This window comes from Artibeus jamaicensis, unplaced genomic scaffold, assembly GCF_021234435.1.
Source record: "Artibeus jamaicensis isolate MK-2021 breed Jamaican fruit bat unplaced genomic scaffold, CSHL_Jam_final contig_475, whole genome shotgun sequence".
NCBI lineage: Eukaryota > Metazoa > Chordata > Mammalia > Chiroptera > Phyllostomidae > Artibeus > Artibeus jamaicensis.
Genome location: NW_026521852.1, coordinates 6,749,303 through 6,766,453, shown reverse-complemented (window position 1 = coordinate 6,766,453; position 17,151 = coordinate 6,749,303). Strand labels below are relative to the sequence as shown.

The 17,151-nt window shown below is 44.8% G+C and overlaps 2 protein-coding genes across 4 annotated transcripts in view; both read left to right on the top strand.

Annotated features, from left to right (window-relative positions):
* The window catches only part of CADM3 (cell adhesion molecule 3), a 31,587-nt gene extending 19,836 nt beyond the window's left edge, over positions 1–11,751 (top strand). The window contains exons 3-10 of one of the 3 annotated variants that reach the window (XM_037166276.2): positions 716–856; positions 1,372–1,524; positions 2,192–2,329; positions 2,616–2,786; positions 5,043–5,133; positions 5,542–5,711; positions 8,356–8,481; positions 9,438–11,751. In XM_037166276.2, coding sequence (XP_037022171.1) covers positions 716–856; positions 1,372–1,524; positions 2,192–2,329; positions 2,616–2,786; positions 5,043–5,133; positions 5,542–5,711; positions 8,356–8,481; positions 9,438–9,556 — 1,109 coding nt within the window. In that variant the 3' untranslated portion in view covers positions 9,557–11,751. Of the gene's footprint in view, positions 1–715; positions 857–1,371; positions 1,525–2,191; positions 2,330–2,615; positions 2,787–5,042; positions 5,134–5,541; positions 5,712–8,355; positions 8,482–9,415 lie in introns of all 3 variants that reach the window. The other 2 variants (XM_037166278.2, XM_037166277.2) reach the window with 2 other exon arrangements.
* A 70-nt stretch (positions 11,752–11,821) lies between these two features.
* On the top strand, positions 11,822–15,167 carry ACKR1 (atypical chemokine receptor 1 (Duffy blood group)). Its single transcript, XM_037166279.2, has 2 exons — positions 11,822–13,695; positions 14,135–15,167. Exons 1-2 carry the CDS (start codon positions 13,675–13,677, stop codon positions 15,116–15,118), a joined length of 1,005 nt encoding a protein of 334 aa, XP_037022174.2. The 5' UTR covers positions 11,822–13,674; the 3' UTR covers positions 15,119–15,167.
* Positions 15,168–17,151: the final 1,984 nt, after the last annotated feature.

Below are 17,151 nucleotides of genomic sequence, written 5' to 3'. Positions count from 1 at the left end.
ACATATCCATCACATTGAAGAAAAAACTTTAATCCTTTGCTCTTTAACACCAGGATAATGATTTGGTTTGTATGTTGGGAGGTGGGTAGTACTAATACTGAAGAAATATATTAAGAGAGCTGATGAAATAAAGGAAGTTATTGCTGGAGGAATTTAAAACTGTGTCAAAATGTGTCAATTGAAAAAATTCATTTGTTTGTTTTGAAGTTTTATCAGCTACTTCTTGTATAAATGAATGTGTAATTCAAGGGCTGGCCTGGCTCTTTGCTCACTTTTAGTTTTGGGATTATGAGTCACAACTGCTTCTTTTGTTCTTGCTCATAAAGGCAGGTGGTAGCAGGGAGGCAAAATATAGAATGACAGATATATATTTGTATTTTCAAAGGTGATTAGTAGAACTCTGTCAGAAATTATACATGTGAAGTAGTAAGTATAGATTTGGAGGGCCTTTATTTCCCTAAGTGTTTATGGCCATGTCAATTTATGAAGCAAACATTCAACAAGTGACTGCTTTTCTGTGTATTCAAAACAAGAGCAAATATGTGTCCCCCCCCCCAACCACCTCTGTTCTTTCCCCCTAGTCCTTCCCCTTTGATGCGTTGAGATATAAGACCTGGATCTTGAATGGTCTGAATTAGATGAGGTGGACTTTGGCCTAGAAATGGGTGGAGGGGCTAGGACTTGTTCAGAAACTAACCCTATTTTACTCCTGCAGACAGTCAGCCCTGGACATCTGATGAGACAGTGGTGGCTGGTGGCACCGTGGTGCTCAAGTGCCAAGTGAAAGACCATGAGGAGTCATCCCTGCAGTGGTCTAACCCTGCTCAGCAGACTCTTTACTTTGGAGAAAAGAGAGGTAGTGTTATCTCTCTTCGAGGGAACCATAGGTTGGGGAAGGGGATTGTTGCACTGAAAAGAAATGTTACTGTAGTGCAAAAGCTGTGACACATGAAGGTATGACCATTTGAGGAGGCAACAAGACACTGGTTCCTCACTTTGTGTCAGAGAAACTTTATTATTACAGCTCTGACCTAACCCATGCATGGTCTTATAGGGTCCTGGGGTGACTTTACCACAAGAGAGCAGTAGGAGATAGCTGATATCAATGTTCACATATGTGTCTCACAAGGAAACTCTTGAGGTCCAACCTACTTTTCTGGGTATCTCTTAGGCTACTCTGCCCAATGGCCCAGGAAAGTGACTGAATAACCTAAAGACTGTTAAAACCCAGGAACAGTATTTTCCCCCTGACCCAAATCACACTGGACCTGCTCCCTGCAAAAAGCTGACTTGGGATTGAAGATAAACATGAAGATACACATGAAAGGTGCCAGTAAAAGCCTTGCTTCCCATTCTCCCAATTCCCCCCAGCCCTTCGAGATAATCGGATTCAGCTGGTTAAATCCACACCCCATGAGCTCAGCATCAGCATCAGCAATGTGGCCCTGGCGGATGAGGGCGAGTACACCTGCTCCATCTTCACTATGCCTGTGAGAACTGCCAAGTCCCTCATCACTGTGCTAGGTGAGGCTTCCAAACCCCAGTGTCACTGCAGCATGTTTCTGCGCAAACAAATATCCCTAGGTGTGTCCCTGAAAGAGCTTAGAGCCAGAAAAGACCCCAAGCCTTTTGGAAAAGTTCAGCCTATATTTCCTTTATAATGGAACAAAATAAAAAGAGCACTGACTTCTAGTTACTTCTCCTCTGCTTACCATTTGCTTTGGGACAAATATCTTACTCTCTCTGAGCCCAAATTTCCAAACATGTAACAGAAGGATGATGATGTTTGTTCCACCTATCTCCCAAGATTATATGAATGAAACATTAGAAGTGCATGCAATATATGATTATAATGTCCAAGTTGAGTATCCCAGTTGCTTACATACTCTCATCCTATATTTTATTATATATTTCAATTTCCTTCTTTGCTTCCCTGAGCTTCACACTATTTCTGTGGCTACCCACTTGTTTTCAAGTGTGGTACATCTCCCCACTCCAAGCCTCCTCCCCTCGGATCTATCTTCCTTGTTCTCAGGGATGAGATCAAAGAAAAAATATCTAGTCTTTTGCCCATCATAACCAAAGTAGGACCAAGATATCTAGTCACCATGAGAGGCTGTCTCAGCAGAGAGAGCTAAGTGTAACCTCATGGCCTCTTCTTCATATTCTGGCCATCCCCTATGCATGGTAGGAATCCCTCAGAAGCCCATCATCACTGGCTACAAGTCATCATTACGGGAAAAGGAGACAGCCACCCTAAATTGTCAATCTTCTGGGAGCAAACCTGCAGCTAATCTCACCTGGCAAAAGGGTGAACAAGAACTTCATGGTAAGTTCCTCCTACCTTGGAGTTATAGGAGGAGGTAGTATTGGAGGGAGGCGAGGTGGGGAAGGAGGGGTACATGTGTAGATACACCCAAGGCATGCTGTAGAAGGAAAAAGCAGAATGACATTCTGTGCACACTTGTGTGTGTGTACATATCAATTTTGTAACTTTCTAAGTTTGTGTAAGTTGAAACTCACCATCTTTATGACTACCGTGGGGCCCACACAATATCTGTATGTTAGGGCTCACTCTGTGTGTGTGTGTGTATGTGTCTTTTTTTGCACTCTAGGAGAACCAACCCGAATACGGGAAGATCCCAATGGCAAAACCTTCACTGTGAGCAGCTCAGTGACATTCCAGGTTACCCGGGAGGATGATGGGGCAGACATCATATGCTCTGTCAACCATGAATCTCTAAATGGAGCTGAGAGATCCACTTCTCAACGCATTGAAGTTTTATGTATGTCATGGGCTTGTGGGTGAAGACAAATCAGATGTGAGATGAGATGTGGAACAGGCACAGATAAGTGCATGATAAAAACAAAATGAGACAAGAATAGTAGGACTAGGTGAAAGGTCAGCAAACATTTTAGGCTTTAGAGGTTGTATGGTTTCCATCTCAACTACTTTACCTCTGCTGTTTTTGCAGGAAAGTAGTCATAGACAATATGTAAACAAAAAAACATAGCTGTATTTCAATAAAATTTTATTTACTGAACCATGTAGCTGGCAGGATTTGATCCAATGGGTTCATTTACCTACCCCTGGAGTAAGCCAGTATGATGCAACTAACTTATAAATTGTAACTATAGCAAATCAGGAGTCAGAAGACCCAGGCTGTTGTCTGCCCTCTACCACTTATTGGCTGTGTGATTCTAAGAAAATTCCTGTACCCTCCTCGAGCTTGATTATTTATTTTCTAAATGAGTATTTATTTTCTAAATGAGAGCAGAACACGGGGATTACTAAGGCTTCCTCTGATCTAGCTTATGATGGTTTCAAGAAAATATAGGTTGTAGGAAACACAATCTCTTTGGCAATCATTATTCCCAGATCTTTTCCTACAGTTCTCTACTGTCCACCACAGTTCTTGATTTTTCTTGGGATTCTGACCCCAAATGGCTACTACTATGATTACTACTTCTAGCCCTTCCAAGGGTCCTCATCCAACTATGGAATATCCCTTGCTTAGGGAAAAAGAACTCCCTCTTCACTTGAGGAAATTTGGAAATTTTAAAAAAAGAACTTTTTTTAGTGGAGGAACCAAGGGGGAAAGAAAATAGAGTACAAAGGTAAAAAATAGAGTTTAAAAATAATGTACTTTTTGTTTTAACTCATCTAAAGGTTCGTTATTTTTCTAAAATAATTAAAACACTTTTCTCCTGTGGAAATTTAGGCCTGACTTCAGAGCTATTTAAATCAATTGCTAAACTTATTGCTGAGACTTGAACATGAGGTAGGTTTGGAGTACCACCATTTTCCATTTAGCAGACTCTCAATTTAAAAGCAAATAACCTGGATTCTGGCCGCACTGCCTCTACTTACTAGCTGTCTTAACTTTCACCAGAGCATGTAATTTCTTAGTGTCTCCTGCTTACTTCATTGAATTTTTTTAGTATAAATGGAACAAAAGCTATGAAATTAGTTTGTAAACTTCAGAGTTCTATAATTTTCTATTCCTATAATTTTTCTCTGATAATTAGTTCTGAGGGTGAAGCCCCTGGCCTTGGGCTTCTTCCCCTAAGTCTGGGCACTAGCCAGGGCAAAGAAAGGCCCTCCCCAGTCTGAGTCCCAAAGATTTCTGTTAGGTACCAGACCATCTGGCAGTTACTCTCCAGGGAGCTTTTTGGTGCAGTTGTGATAAGTAGTCAGTCACCAAATGCTATCTATACTTGAGGCACCATGCTAGAGGTTTCTATGGCTGTGGGGCCCCTAAACACCCATTCTTTTACCTGGCTTGATTCTCTTTGTCCTGTTTTATTTGACTGAAACATGTTCATTAACTGGTTGTTAAGGTTGGTTCTATCCTTAGGGGAAGCTCAGTGTCTATCTGTTTTTCTAAACCAGAGTCTAGTTGTATTGTTCTTGCAGCCATCTGGACCTAGCTTCCTTAGCAGCCCTTTGGTGTCAGTGGCAGATTTCATTATTCCTTTGCAGAGTCTATCTATATTGTGTCAGCGCCTTTTTGCAGCTAAATATGATCCCCATCTCTTGCTGTTTCAAAGCTCACCCTTCATTTTTGGGCTGCCCTTAAAAAATGATATTTTTGTTTAAGCATTGCTGCTGGCTTAAGCTCCCTTACAGAATAGAGAGAATTGAGAGGTTGTGAGCTCAATACATGATCAAGTTCAAGTGTACTTGTTCTGTCACAAATGTGTACTAAGTCCAATTTATGTGCTAGGTAGTGTTCTAGGCACAGATGAACCAGTGATACCCCTTCTCAGCTCTCTTTTAGACATCTCTCAGGTCCTTACCAAGGACAGATTGTTCAGAACCCCACTGGACAAGGTGAAGGTACCAGTCCTTCAAATATTTAATGCCAATAACTGTCTTTGCTGACAAGAAGTAGGGGTAAAAAAAGTATTTGTTCATAGTCTCTTGGATTCCTAAGGCATTTAGGGGTGGAAGTTGTAATGTTAATGGAGTGATTTTGAAATCAAGGCAATCTTCTAAACAGTGTGGAATTTTTATGTTGACACAATTTCCTTCTCCACAGACACACCAACAGCAAAGATTAGACCAGACCCTCCACATCCTCGAGAGGGCCAGAAGCTGTTGCTACACTGTGAGGGTCGTGGCAATCCTGTGTAAGATTTCTTTTCTGGTGTCTAATACAACTCCATGCTCTCAGATTGTTATCTTCACATAATGTCTTCCTATCTCCTGTGTACTGAGCCTCTCATTTACCCTGACACTAGCAATATTCATCTGTGTTTCTCCTGCAAAGTAGCAGTAATAGGGAGGGCCCAGTCCCTGGTTCCCATAAGGAACCAAGTTACAGTAAGATACAGTTAGAAAATTTTCCTTTTCTCCAAATTGAACCCCAAAATGTCACCCTCCCCCTGCCTCTGAGAAGCTCAATGTTTCTGACTCATATAACTTCTTGAGTTTTCATCAAACTGTCCTTGACTTCCCTGCTCTGAGTTATATTTTTCTCCCTTTAGCTCTGACCTACTCTCTTCTGAATGATCTACTCTCTTCTGAACACTCAACAGGCCCCAGCAGTACCTATGGGAGAAGGAGGGCAGTGTATTACCCCTGAAAATAATCCAGGAGAGCGCCCTGATCTTCCCCTTCCTCAACAAGAGTGACAGCGGCACCTACGGCTGCACAGCCACCAGCAACATGGGCAGCTACAAGGCTTACTATACTCTCAATGTGAACGGTGAGCCCACCTCAGTTTTCCTCCAGCATTCTTCTTCTCCCCTTCTCTGCCCAAGTTACACTCTCATCTTTTTGTCACCTGAGAGCACCCCTAGATGGTGATTTGGAGTAGACTAGAAGGACAGCAGCTTCCCATTGAGGGCCTGAAGACTCAGCTTCAGATATACTCTATAATGTGCAGTAAGGAAAGATCAATAGAATGGAGGACTCCCACTGGCCTTTGTTTAGCAGTAAAGACTCAAGTGATACCATCCTCCAACCCCTGCATTCACCAGGCTGCAAGAACAACAATTCTGTGTATAGAGGGCCCAGAGCCTCTCAAGTATGGGTGTAGATGCATTTCCCATTGCAACAGGCTGTTTTCAGAGTTGCTTCTCTTATGACTAGTATTGGATGCATACTGCTGCTATTGTCTCCCTTCCTTAGACCTGGGTCCAAGCAGGATGGAGATAAGTTTTTACTATGCTGAGAAATAGTCAGAATCTTTTCTCAGATGCCATATCTTCTAGAGGAAGTAGATGATGCTTCTTCTCTGCATTTCTTCCCAAAGGTACGACCACAAAACCCCATTTCAGAAGAGATAGGCTGAAAACAGAAGTCCCTTTACGGAGAGTGGCAAATCTCCTCTCCAGTGAGAGGAGATTTTTTTTTGAAGATCCCAGTGGCAATGGGGTCATGCCAAAAAGTCTTATAAACCTTTCCTCAGAATAGGGAAATACAGTTGTCAAGGGGACATCAGAGGCTCCCTTGAGTGAAAAGCCCATTAAAACTGGCCTAATCAAGCCTGAGGAGACAAAGTAGGAAAGATAAAATATATAATAAGGAGTCAGTGAGGCATTTGGACTCAAGTTGAGTCTGTGGAAAAACAGTAGTTCTAACATTGATCGGCCTCCCAGGGATAAGAGACCTGAGGTTGTCTGGATGGGGTAATTCAGACTCCAGGGCAGACCTCTGCATTATGGGGACTGTCTCAGCACCACAAACAGCTAGCTGCCTGAAGCAAGGACAATGCCCTGAGATGGAGTATCTGCCCCCAGATCTCTCTAGACAAACTGCGGTGATGATTGTCAGTGAAAAATTTCTGGTGCCCAGTGGTTTGCTTCTTTTTGATCCAGCTTTGTGCAGGAAAGCCAGTCCCTCTCGACTGAACTGCTTCCAGTGCTGACACCTGGTGGTAGAATGGGTTACTGCATTTTTCTGGAATATCCTAAGCAGCATTGGTTCTCACCTGCCTGGAATGAAATTGAACAGTATTCCATCTAGAGACAGAGGCCTGTCGTGGATGACCCAAGAGACCATGTTGGCCATGGAAACCTATGTTTTTCTATGGAATTTCCATTTCCTTAGTCTCAATAATAATTAGCCAGGATTTATTTTTAATGTGTACTGTGTCTCACATACTCCCTAGGAGAAAGACAGTGGGTACCTTCATTCCCCTTCTTCCAACTTATAGTACCACACCCCCAATCAAATCATGGATCCCCTGGGCCAAACTTCTCCATACCCTCCAAATAGAACATTCAAAACAGAGCATAAATGTTTTCTTTTCGAATAAGGCATAGATAGACAAGGGACTGAAAAGCTGGCCTAATCAAGCCTGAGGAGACAAAGTAGGAAAGACAAAATATATAATGAGTCAGTGAGGCATCAAGACTCAAGCTGAGTCTGTGGAAAAACAGTAGTTCTCCCACAGGTGGGTGAGTCATATCTATGGTGAGTATTTTGAACACAGCACTGTATCCTGGGCCTGTGCAGTGTCTCCTCAGGTATTTGAGATGCTGCTGTGTGGCTGGGAGTGTTGTTAACATGCCTAGCCCATCTGTGCTGGCAGAGACATTGGTCATCATTGGAGGCAGCATGGTTGGACTTCCTTGAAGAAAATATTCAACTTACCACAAATGTTTGGATGGTGGGAAATAAAAATGCAGTTGCAGACCCCCTGATGAGACTTACCAGAGGACTTGTGTTTTGCTGGAACTTTAAACTCCTCTGCCAAGAAGGAACACTGTTCTTTATACAGAAGGTCACAGTCTACCATAGCTTGTAAGGTGTTGTTTAAGTACCTGATTCTTGAACCCAATTTTTTACTGCTCCTTGCCTATCTGATCTCAGGGCAATGAGTTGAAAGGTGGAGAAGGTCTTGTAGAGAAACCATCTCGGAATATCAAGTTAATGGGAGAGTAAGAGAGCTTGGGGGATAGGGAAGGAGTACTCTGATAATCCAGAAATTAGAAGAAATAAATATAGAGACAGAGGAAGAGACTGACAGGGAGGAAGAGAGAGAGCAAGAGAGAAATCTCAAAAGATGATTTAAACATTAAAGCAATGATCTTTGACTTGGCTAAGATCAAACTTTAGTGCCAAACTTTAGCGCCAAACTCAACTAAAAGAGGTACAGGGGAGGATATTTATGTATTTACTCAACTAATACAATAACTTTTGTATAAACATTACTATGTTTCTTACATTGTGTAAGAAAATTGAGTACAAAATAAGACATATCCCCTTTGCTTAATGATGCTGCTCCATTGTCCCAATTTTAGTCTACTTTCTCTGCTGTGTAAGATTACTGTGACCAGGTTAGAAATGCTATAATATTAGGGTTTTTCCCAGATCTGACTGTATGCACTGACCCTTCCCTCTAGACCACAGTCCGGTGCCTTCGTCTTCCAGCACCTACCACGCCATCATTGGTGGGATTGTGGCTTTCATTGTCTTTCTGCTTCTCATCCTGCTCATCTTCCTCGGCCACTACCTGATTCGGCACAAAGGTCAGATATGTGAAGGTAGTATCAGGAGAACTTGGCTGCGGGTAGGGAAGATGGGTCAGGGGCAGATAGGTAGGAGCTGGCTGCAGGAATGACCTTTGGAGACCCAGTCAGCCACTATGAGTGTTTGAGAAAGAAGAATGCAGGCAATCCTGTAATAATGGAGCACCACCAGTCCCTCCTGAAAGCCTCACCACTTGTTGATCATCCAGTTAAATCAAACCATCCCACTCAGTAAGCCACTGCTCCCATGCTGCTCTGCCACAAGGATATTCTGCTATAAGCAGAGAACTGAGAAACTCTGCATCTTCTTCTCATTTCTTTATACACTTTCTTCCTTTATGTTTTGCTTCATTTCCCTTGGCCTTTAATTTCCTTGCCCTTAGTCTCCACAATATCTTCTTCTTTTCTCTTTTCTCCTATATGCATGACATCTTTGTACCATCTCTTTACATGCCTTCCTCTCATATGCCCCCCTTTGCTATGACTTTTAGCTGTGGCCAGACTACACCTACTGATCAAGTGCTAGCCAGCTCATGGCTACATTGCACATGGAGATGACATGGCAGTTTCCCTAGCACCACCTTACACGCACATGCACATGTACAGATACATACATGCACACCTACATACAGATGCACATATATGCACATACACATAGACGCACAGACACGCAAACACACAGGCACACAGATGCACATACAGGCACATACACACACTTATTTTTTACTGTATCATTGATGAGATTCGCTAATTAAAGGCAGAATTCATTCATTCATAGGGGTATGGTCAGGTGAGTGATGTTGCAGTAAAATGCAAGTTAGATCAGGTGAGGAGGAAGAAAGCTCTAAACAGGAGAAAAATTCAGGAGCAAGGTATGAATGGGTGGGTGGGAAAGTGGGCAAGGGGAGATTCAAAGGAAACTGCTCCTGAGAAGAGGAGCCTCTGTTCCTCTCTAGGAACCTACCTGACACATGAGGCTAAAGGCTCTGACGATGCCCCAGATGCGGACACAGCCATCATCAACGCAGAAGGCGGGCAGTCAGGCGGGGACGACAAGAAGGAATATTTCATCTAGGGTGCTTACCCACTTCCTGCACCCCTCCAGGGACCCAATGGGGACTGCTGGAGCCATAATCAACTTGGACTTGTACAGAGCAACCCCAGGGCCACACCTCCTGCTTGCTCCCCAGTTCCCCCCCCCCAAACCCCTTGTACAGAATATCTGCTTTGGGTGCGGTTTTGTACTAGGTTTGGAATGGGGAGGGAGGACGGCGGGCAGGGAAGAAGGGTTGCCCTCAGCCCCTTCTGTGGCTTTTTTGAGTTTGGGTTATTATTATTTTTGTATCAATCCCAAATCAAAGTTTTCTTCAGGCTGGAGGCACAGGGACCCTGGGGTGAAGAAAGCAAAAAAAAAAACAACAAAAAAACCTGGAGCTTTAAGAGGAGAATGAGGGTGGAGGGGTAAGGACAGAAAAGGAGCAGGGCTGGTTTAGTAGGGGATCTCACCAAACATCTATCCTGTACAACAGAGCAGCTTCCTGGACTTCTCTGGGAATGGAGAAGTTGGGAGCAGGAGCTGGCCTTTCTTCTGCTGATTGTCACATACCTGGAATTGTGGACAGAGACACAGGTGCCTCTCGGATATCCCTGTTCCACTTCAGTGGGATCCCTGAGGAGATGTGACCTGAAAATGGCATGCAGTCACACAGAGATGCAGGGGTTTCACGTGGGGAAGATGTGGATCCCTGCCAGAGGGGTAGATTTGGAGAAGAATGATGGCAGAGATGGTCCCATATACCCTTATCCTCATGATATATAAAGCAGGGCCTTTACACAGGACTGACCTTGAGGGATAGAAGGGCAAGGCTGCCCCTTCTTGCTCCAGGAACTATAGGGAAAACACTGCTCCAAGTCCAACTGCATCTGCTTCTCTGCCCAGGGGCCCTCACTCTCACCCAGCCCCTGGACTGTTGTTGCTTGGCAGCTACTCCTCTTACGGCATTATTCACCAAATCCTCCAACCCCTCCTAATTCCTAAGTTACAGGTGGCAAACACAAGGCCCTCAGGCAGAATCCTGCCCTCTGCCTTGTTTTATCCAGCTTGGCACCTTGTTTATACCAGCAGCAGCACCAAGCTCTTGCTTAACTGTGGAGGAGTAGTTAACATTTATACAGTCCCTATAATAAGCAACCTTGAAGCTGATGTGTTCCCTGGTGAAAATGAGTTTGACGCCCCTGTCCTAAGCCACCCCTTAGTACTTCCTCCCTTCCCCAGCAACCAGGGATACATAACCACAAAAATACTAAAACAAACTTCACTACACTGAGCTCTTTCCTGCCTAAATGAAGAAAATAATGTGAACTCTGTGTGCCTGTGTGCATGTGTGCACATCTGTGTGTGAGAGGCAGTGAGGTATGTCCTGGGCAGGTAGGTGAGCTGTGGAACATGTAAAGGTGAACCTTGGGAGCAGAGGATTCCTAGGCAGCTTGGTACTACCCTGGGAGGTTGCTCTATCCCAGCATTTTCCATGCCACCTCCAGTGCCCATCTGTCATGGAGAAAACAGTCCCAGGATATGTTTGTATTTAGTTGTCCATATAGTCTTGCTCTAAAATACAGAGCATTGAACCTCTGCCTCAATCTCCCTTCTTGGAGCTATGGAGTCAGTGCCACAGTCTTCACTATGCACCCCTCAGGCCTCTCCCTGGCCCTGACCCTGGAATAACTGCTGTCACTTTTTCCCTGAAGTATGTACCCAGTGAGCTGAGGATAGCTGGAGTGAAACTTCCTCTCTCCTTTCCATCTCCACCCCTCCTTTTGATTTTCTGTCTTCCTTCCTGGCCTGAGCTGGCTGCCATGGAGATGAGTTGCTCACTTGCTCACTCTCTGTGTAGCCAGCTACCCTCTTTTACACCCAGGATGCCCCTTGTCACCACTGTCACTCTCCTCCAGCATGTCTTCCCTGTTATAACAACCCAAGGGCATCCAAAATGGGGGCAGCTGCATTCAGCAGCTCTGTCCACCCCTTCAATTCAGGTAATACTGTTGTGGATCTTCTAGTATCTGGCTAGATTCCTGGGCACCACAGGCAGTACCCCTCTAAACCAAGGCTCCCTCCTCTTAAAGCAGCAAGGCACCCTAGGGCCCCAGACCTATTGGTTTCCCTATATCCTTGCACCCACTTTGAGGAAAGTAACTTTACGTCTTTGAGCTGAATCACTCTGTTCATATTACACAGAAGCCATATTTGTACTGGGGGTGGGGGAAGAGGGCCCTTGTGCTGTGTGTGTCTGTTTATGGGTGGGGGGTTGTGTGGGGAAAGGAGTAGGGAAGGGATGGTGTATCTTTATAACCTTTCTAACTCTCCTATGCTAATCTCAGAGGGGCACCCTCAATATATCTGGATCACCATGTCGCTGGGCTGCCTTCTTGCTGCTCTTGCTCCTGTGAGGATACGTTATAAGGGCTGCTTTGCTGGAATCCCCTACGCCTGGTACTTTTGGGGGTGGTGTGTGCCTCACTAGGCCACTCTCCCAAGGGCAACTCTGTTTGGAAACAATATAACTCTCCAAGGGAGAGAAGTGTGTTCACTCCCTTTGGCTTGGCCCTTCCTTTCCAGAGAGTATTTGGGATGGGACATCTGGCTGCTCCCACTGCCTTCCATCAGGCAGGACTGGAGAAGGTGGAGATGAAGGTGAAGATGCTGCTAACATCATTCCAGGACAGTTTCAACAGACCCCACCAAATCATTCTCCAACCCCCTCATGTTGTATCTGAAACTGGAGCTAGCATCTTGGGAGAAAAGGGGATGGTCTTTGTAAGATCCACATTCTTTTGCAACATGGCTTTCCTATCCACATCTAGGCACCCCTTTGTGAATGGGAAGAAGCTGCTTGGAAGAATTGGAGTTAAAGTATCACATGCTTTTTTAGATAAATGAAACAGTGTTCCAAAGCAGCCCTCTCTATCTCACCTTTCTGACTTGGACACTCCATGACTCACCCTTTCCAAATGTCCAGCCTAAGTCTCCTTAACAGGAAATTTTGGGGTAAAGAGAGGGTGAATCAGCAGAGGTCATGGGAAAGCAACTGGGGAGAAAGGGGCTACCAAAGAGTCACCATGTCCGCTTAGGGGATCCACCTACCTACAGGGTACATACCCTTTCTGTCAGCCAGTTAGAGGTAGAAGCTCTCCCCACAAAAGGAACTTTACACAGTGCTGAGATGCCAGGCCAATGCAGCAGTTCTAAAGCCTTTGCATTCCCCACATGAATAGAGATTACCCCAGAGTCAACAGGCCCATTTGAGAATATGTTGTCCCATTGTCCCCCAGAGCCTGCTTTAACTTGCCTGACCATGTGTTCTGCTTGCTATGAAAGATGCATTGCTATGAAAGTCTGCTTGCCAGACTACACCCAAAGATGATGAGACCAAATGCCTAGTTGGTCCCTGACGTAGCTTCATTATGCAGCTACTTCATACACTGAAAAAATTCTCCCTCCTCTTACACTGAAAAATCCAGAGTCATACCCAGATATATGCCTTAGATATTTGCACACAGTACATAGCACACAGCCACACACAGATAAATAAGGCCCTTCTTACACCCAGACTAATATATAGAGAACACCCACCCACATTCTACTCAGCTTGTCAGCATCTCATGGACCCAGCCATAGTGCCACCAATAGTCCCTCCTATAAACACTTGACTTTTGAACTATCTTTCATTGGCTGAAGTTCAAGGAGATAGATGAACAGTGAGAATTAACTGCCTTTCCCTCCAACTTCCCAACATGCCCCTTATCTTTGTCTCACACTTCGTCCCTGGCCCAACCTTTCCTTGTGCTTAAAATCCTTGCTGGGAAGCCCCTTGGCTTCTAGCCTCCCTTTCCACTCTTGGGAAAATACCCATTTTCTGGTCCCCACCTTTTTCCTTTCCGGAATGCATGTCCCCACCAGTGGAATCTAACCTCAAAACAGGAAGCTTTAGGCCAATGGCTTATGTGGACTGAAGCTTAAGCAGGCAGTGGGTGTGGGGTAAAGACTTCCTGAATGTGCCCCTCCCCATGCCACCCCATGGCCCTGCTCATAACTGATGGTCTTCACTAGTCTCTGGCACTTATCTTGGAACCACAGCAGGTGATAAAACTGTCCCAGTCCTTCTCTCTGCCTGCCTTGAGCCCAGAAGTGTCATGGGGAACTGTCTGCAACGGGTGAGTGTGGGGAGGGACCCACAACCCCCACCTCTGCACTTACTACCCCTCTGCCTTTATACATCTTTCCTTTCATCCTCATCTCTTATCCCTTCCTTTTTTCCCTCTCTCCTTCTTACCACAGTCTCCTAGGCCCCCATTATTTTCCTCCTCATGTGCCTTTCAGTTAGTTCCATCCAGGCCCCTGGTTACCCTCCCTCCAACTTTCCCCTGCTCTCCAGTCTTCCCCACTGCATTTCCCTTGCTCTTCCATGACCCTGCTTCTCCACAGACTCCTGAGTCTCAACTGTGTTGTCTCTTACCATCATCCCCACTGCACCAAACTCCTCCAGCCCCAGGTTCCCCTCTGTCCTCCCTTTCCCTTTCCCTTTAGTTCCCCAGAGACTCTTCAGTGAAGTAACTGAATGCTCTGATTGTCCCCTCTGGGGATATCCTCCAGGTGGACTCCTCCTCCTTCACTGGTGACAACTCGAGTAATTTTAACTTTGAAGATGAGTTTTTGACTGATTGGAATAATTCCTACGGACCTGGTGACTATAACTACACTGGACTGGAAGCAGCTGCCCCCTGCCGCTCCTGTAAACTGCTGGATGAGTCCTCACTGCCTTTCTACATCCTCACCAGTGTCCTGGGCATCCTAGCTAGTACAGCTGTCCTTTTTGCTTTTCTCAGACCTCTATTTTACTTGCAGCTGTGTCCTGGCTGGAAAATCCTTGTACAGTTAGCTGTGGGCAGTGCCCTCTTCAGCATCTCAGTGCCCATCCTGGCCCCAGGGCTAAGTGGTGTCCATGACACCCACCTGTGCCACCTGGCCCATTTGGTCTGGTATGGTTCAGCCTTTGCCCAAGCTTTGCTGTTAGGCTGCCATGCCTGCCTGGATCCCATATTGGATACAAACCATGTCCCAGGCCTCACCCTGGGGCTCACTCTGGGACTTTGGGGAGTGGCTATCCTACTGGGGCTGCCAATCACTCTGACCAGTGACACTTCCAATGGACTCTGCACTCAGACATTCAGCCAGGACATTTTGCAGTTTATGCACGCTGCTGCTTGTTTTGCCATCTTTTTCCTGCTGCCACTGGGTTTATTGGGAGCCAAGAGCATGAAAAAGGTATTAGACAGGGTGCCATGTCCCTGGATTGATATCCTATGGGTCTGGTTCATTTTCTGGTGGCCTCATGGAGTGCTTCAGGGATTGGACACCCTAGTGAGGTCCAAGTTTTTGGTATTAGCATCATGTTCAGCCCAGCAGGCCCTGGACATGCTGTTGGACCTGGCAGAAGCCTTGGCAATACTGCACTGTGTGGCTACACCTTTTCTCCTGGCCCTGTTCTGCCACCGGGCCACTCATACTTCCATGCCTTCCCTGTCTGTCTCAGCAAGACAGCCCTCTCATCTGGACACCCTTGAAGGAAAATCTTAGTTCTCCTCCACCTGCCAACTTGAATTAAAGTCTACATTGCTTTCACGAAGCTGGTGGTTTCTTATTTTATCTGAGGGTATAGAGAAGGGGGAGGAAAATGGTGAAAGAGAGATTTCATTCAGATTGTCTTGGTAGCATCTGTTTAACTGGCTGGCTTGAGGAGAAAGTCAATAATGTAAAAACATCCTCTGGCCACACAGGTATTCTCCAGAGGTGTGGGGTTCCTGCCATCTCTTCCACAGGGGAAGAGAAAGAAGACAAGAGTATGAAGATAGCAGCTAAACCTAAAAAACTGTAGGAGATAGCTTAGAAGGTAAGGGAAGGAGAGAAATTGCTATGGAGAACAAATGAAAGAAAAATAGAAACTGGAGAAAGCAAAGCAGAGAAGTAAAGATGAGCTCAGAGCGTGATATCTCCTCCCTGTCTTCACTGTTCTACCTTCTTATGTGCCTTTTGTCTCTGAAATCTATTGGCTTAAGAGATCAGGGTGGTGGTGAGAAAGGTGGAGAGAAACCTTACTTAGTCCAGAGAACCTATCACAATATCTAAAAGCCACTACCTAGGAATCATCTCTCTGAGCTTGATTCCTCATCATGACTTTAATCCAGGGGTGCCAAATTCACTTTCACTTGGGAGGGGGGCCACACCAGTCTTGCAGTTTCCTTCAAAGAGCTGAATTTAATTTTAGGACTGTATAAATGTAACTACTCCTTAACAGTTAAGTAAGAGCTCTGTACTGTCACCAGGTAGAAACAAGGTGCCAGGCGAGATAAAACAAGATGGAGGGCATGATTCAGACTGAGGGCCTTGTGTTTTCCACCTGTGCTTTAATGCATGTGTGTATACATGTGTGCACATGTACATCTGTATCACATGTGTGGTTAACCCCACATCAATGTTACATGTATGGGTGTAATAATATGTGTTGACATGTCTTCTTGCCTCTCCATCAGTGTGTGAATTGCACATAGCTGTGTGTATTCTCTGACCTATCTCAGCACTCCTTTTATTCTGTTCTTTATCCTTGTTCTCAGAATATGGAATCAGGAATTATGACACACTCACTCCTTACACTTGAGTTTTCTTTACCTCCATTTTTGTGCCTGGTCTTTTCTGCATAGGTTGTATAGAGGGAACTACACATCAGGAAGTCATGCAACATGATAAACATAAAGGAGAAGGGGTCTGACCTGATTCATTTCTGCTTAGAATCCCCAAAGTTTCCCTTTCAAATCCCAGCTCTTGAAATAAGCCTTTCTCTTCCACACAAACCTTTCTGTTTATCTTCCATACTGTACCCCTATACCCTGGACACCTCTTCCTAAAATATCCCCTGATTTTTTGGCTGGTAATCTTGATCCTGGAGGCTTTTTCTCAACCCTTAACATTGAAGTGAGGATGAGAAGAACAATGAAAAAGTCTCTCTAGATTAGGGGAACAACTTCTACTGCCACCAACAAGTCCACACTACTGAAGATCACACACACAAATGCACAGACAAAATGTGTTAACTTGAGTTTCTTCAATTCAAATAAAAACTGGGGAAACTTGAGAGGATATTCCTACATCTGAATACAAATGTGGTCATTCCATTTTTCAAAGATGAGCTATACCTGGCTCCTGCCCTATACCAATTCTGCTTGAGTTTTTGGTCTTGGAGATATCTAGCAGAGTGCAAGAGAGAAACAAATGAGCTAGAGCATCCTGGGAAGATTGTGCAAAAGGGCTGGGAAATTTTCCTGGGTGGGGGCAATAACAAACCCTCTAACTTCCCCCAACTTCCTGTCTACTAGGTTAGCTTCTTACTGGTGCACACTAAATTGAAATGTGGGTTTAGGGACTGATTAAGATATGTAAAACATTCTAAAAGAGAAAGAAAAGGAAAGAAAATTAAGAAGAAAAATAATTTGCAAACCTAAATTACGTTAAGGTCTTCAGCCACAGTTCATGAATAAGCTCCAATGTTTTTGTTTTCTCTCACTCCCTTTTCAGCCTTCTCTCATAATTCATCCTCCAGCCTGTGACCACACTCA